The sequence below is a fragment of the Lycium barbarum genome, chromosome 1 (genome assembly GCF_019175385.1).
Source record: "Lycium barbarum isolate Lr01 chromosome 1, ASM1917538v2, whole genome shotgun sequence".
Taxonomy (NCBI): domain Eukaryota; kingdom Viridiplantae; phylum Streptophyta; class Magnoliopsida; order Solanales; family Solanaceae; genus Lycium; species Lycium barbarum.
In genome coordinates, this window is record NC_083337.1 from 90,386,718 (window position 1) to 90,389,661 (window position 2,944).

The 2,944-nt window shown below is 40.5% G+C and overlaps 1 protein-coding gene across 1 annotated transcript; it reads left to right on the forward strand.

Annotated features, from left to right (window-relative positions):
• Positions 1-1,228: 1,228 nt before the first annotated feature.
• Positions 1,229-1,810, forward strand: LOC132612799 (uncharacterized). The gene is made up of 2 exons (XM_060326890.1): positions 1,229-1,371; positions 1,480-1,810. The coding sequence occupies exons 1-2, from the start codon at positions 1,229-1,231 to the stop codon at positions 1,808-1,810; spliced, it is 474 nt and encodes a 157-aa protein (XP_060182873.1).
• Positions 1,811-2,944: the final 1,134 nt, after the last annotated feature.

The following is a 2,944-nucleotide window of genomic DNA, read 5'->3' on the forward strand; positions in this document are numbered from 1 at the left end:
AAAGTTGCTGATATTCTAAAAATTTCGAAGGTGGCTGATGATAAGAGCAAGTAGACTGTAAAAGGGGCTCTCCGCCCTTTGGCTCAGCTTTTCAAATGTAAACCTCCCTTTCCTAAAAGTTTGGTAAAGAAGAAGGAAGATGCTAAGTTCGAGAAATTTTATGATCAGCTGAAGCAGTTATCTCTGAACTTTCCATTATTTGATGTTGTCAAGGAGATGCCTAGTTTTACTAAGTACTTCAAAGACCTGTTGACCAAGAAGAAGATGGTGCAACATGAAACTGTGAGTTTAACTCACACATTGTATTCTATTATTTCAACAACTACTGTCCAGAAAAAGGGAGATCCTGAGGCGTTCACCATTCCTTGTTCTGTTGGATACCATGATTTTGCTCGTTCTCTATGTGATAATGGGGCGAGTATAAATTTAATGCCACTTGCTATCTACAAGCAATCAAGTTTGGGCATCTACTAGAACAACTCCTCCAGTAAAGCCTTCTATCATTGAGCCACTGAAGCTTGAGCTTAAGCAGCTCTCATCACATTTGAAGTATAAGTTCCTTGGTCTAAATAATACATTACCAGTGATTGTTTCAGCATTACTGACTTAGGAGCAGATCGAGAGGCTTTTGGAGATATTGCGTGAGTATAGGCGTGCTATTAGTTGGATCATAGCAGACATAAGGGATCCCTTCTGAGATCTGTGAGCATAAAATCCAGTTAGAGGAGGATAGCAAGCCGAGTGTGGAACATCAAAGGAGACTGAATGAAAACATGCAAGAAGTCGTCAAGAAAGAAATCATCAAGTGGTTAGATGTTAGAGTGGTTTACCAGATTTCTAACAGTATATAGGTGAGCCAGTTCAATGTGTTTCGAAAAAGGGCGGCATCACAGTGGTGCCCAATGCAAAGAATGAGCTTATTTCAACGAGGACTGTGACAGGTTGGAGAGTTTTCATGGACTATTGCAAGCTTAACACTGCTACTTACAAGGATCACTTCCCTATGTCTTTTATTTATCAGATGCTTTATTGGCTAACAGGGCAGTCTTATTATTGCTTCCTAGATGAGTATTCTGGCTATAATTAGATCAGCATCGCCCTTGAGGATTAGGAGAAGATGAGATTTACTTGTCCTTATGGGACATTCACTTTCAGCAGGATGCCTTTCGATCTTTGCAATGCCCCGGCTATCTTTCAGCGGTGTATGATGTCGACATTTTCTGATATAATGGAAGTCTTTCTTGAGGTCTTTATGGATGATCTCTATATGTTTGGTGATTCTTTTGATGATTGTCTTGACCATCTGGGTCGAGTGCTTAAACGCTGTGAGGGGACTAATCTGGTGTTGAATTGGGAAACTGTCACTTCATGGTGAAGAAAGGGATCGTTCTCAGGCATAAAATCTCTAAAAAGGGGATTGAGGTCGATCAGGTTAAGATTGATGTAATTTTAAAGCTTCCTCTACCTATCTCATTTAAGGGTGTCCGGAGTTTCTTGGGACATATTGGTTTCTATAGGCGTTTCATCATCCAAAATTGCTAATCTATTGTGTAAGCTTCTTAAAAAAGAGGCTAAGTTCGAGTTTGACGAGACGTGTCGTAAGGCATTCGATGAACTGAAGGAGCGTTTGACCACTGCTCCTATTATTGTTTCTCCTGATTGTTCTCGATCATTCGAGTTAATGTACGATGTGAGCGATTTTGCTAATGGTGTTGTGCTTGGCCAGAGACTTAATAAAATCATGCACCATATCTACTATGCCAGCAAAATATTGAATGTGGCTCAGATGAATTACACAGTGACTGAGTAAGAGCTGCTAGCTATAGTCTTTTCTTTTTAGAAATTTCGAGCCTATCTGCTGGGGTCTAAAATTGTGTTTTACACTGATCATGCTACATTGAGGTATCTAATGACGAAAAAGAAAGCTAAGCCACTATTGATTAGATGGGTGCTGTTGTTGCAAGAGTTTTATTTCGAGGTAAAAGACCGCAAGGGAACTGATAATTGGGTTGCTGACAACCTCTCTCGGCTTGAAGAAGTTGGGATACCTTTAGATGAGATAGATATTGATGATGTTTTTCCAGATGAGCAAGTTTTAGCAATGACAGTTGAGGTCACACCATGTTATGCAGACATTGCCAACTTTTTGGTGACGGGCATTATTCCCGATGATATAAAGTCATACCAGAAGAAGAAGTTTATGCGAGATTCTCATATGTATTAATGGGATGAGCCATATTTGTTCAGAACATGCGCTGACAACATCATTTGGCATTGTCTTCCAGAGTGTGAGGTAATGGAGATTCTGAAAGCATGCCACGACTCTTCTGTTGGGGGTCATCATAGTAATACTCGGACTACTGCTAAGGTTCTCGAATGTGGTTATTACTTGCCTACTCTCTTTCATGATGCAAATTTGTTGGTAAGGTCTTGTGATCAGTGCCAAAGATAAGGGAATATTGTTAGGAGGCAGGAGATGCCTATGAACTTTTTGATGGAAGTGGAGGTGTTTTATGTTTGGGGAATCAATTTTATGGTGCCCTTTGTGAGCTCTGGTGGAATGAAGTACATCATGGTCGCTGTGGGTTATGTGTCTAAATGGATAAAAGCAATGGCTTTACCTAATAATGAAGCCAAAAGTGTCATGGGGTTCTTGAAAAAGAACATATTTAGTCGTTTCAGTACTCCGAGGGCAATAATCAGCGATGGTGGTTCTCACTTTTGCAATAAATTCTTCGTGGGATTGATGGAGAAGTATGGTGTGAAACATAGGGTGGCAACCCCTTATCATTCTCAGACAAGTGGGAAGGTTGATGTCTCCAATTGGGAGATAAAAAGTATTTTGGCCCAGATGGTCAATGCAAATAGGACCGTCTGGTCCCGAAAACTTGATGATGCTCTTTGAGCCTATCGGACTTCTTACAAAACTCTGATTGGGACTTCC

Coding starts and splice junctions, on each gene's coding strand:
- LOC132612799 (XM_060326890.1), top strand. CDS start 1,229: ATGGAAGTCTTTCTTGAGGTCTTTATGGATGATCTCTATATGTTTGGT. Junction 1,372..1,479: donor TGGGAAACTGTCACTTCATG/GTGAAGAAAGGG, acceptor ATCTCATTTAAG/GGTGTCCGGAGTTTCTTGGG.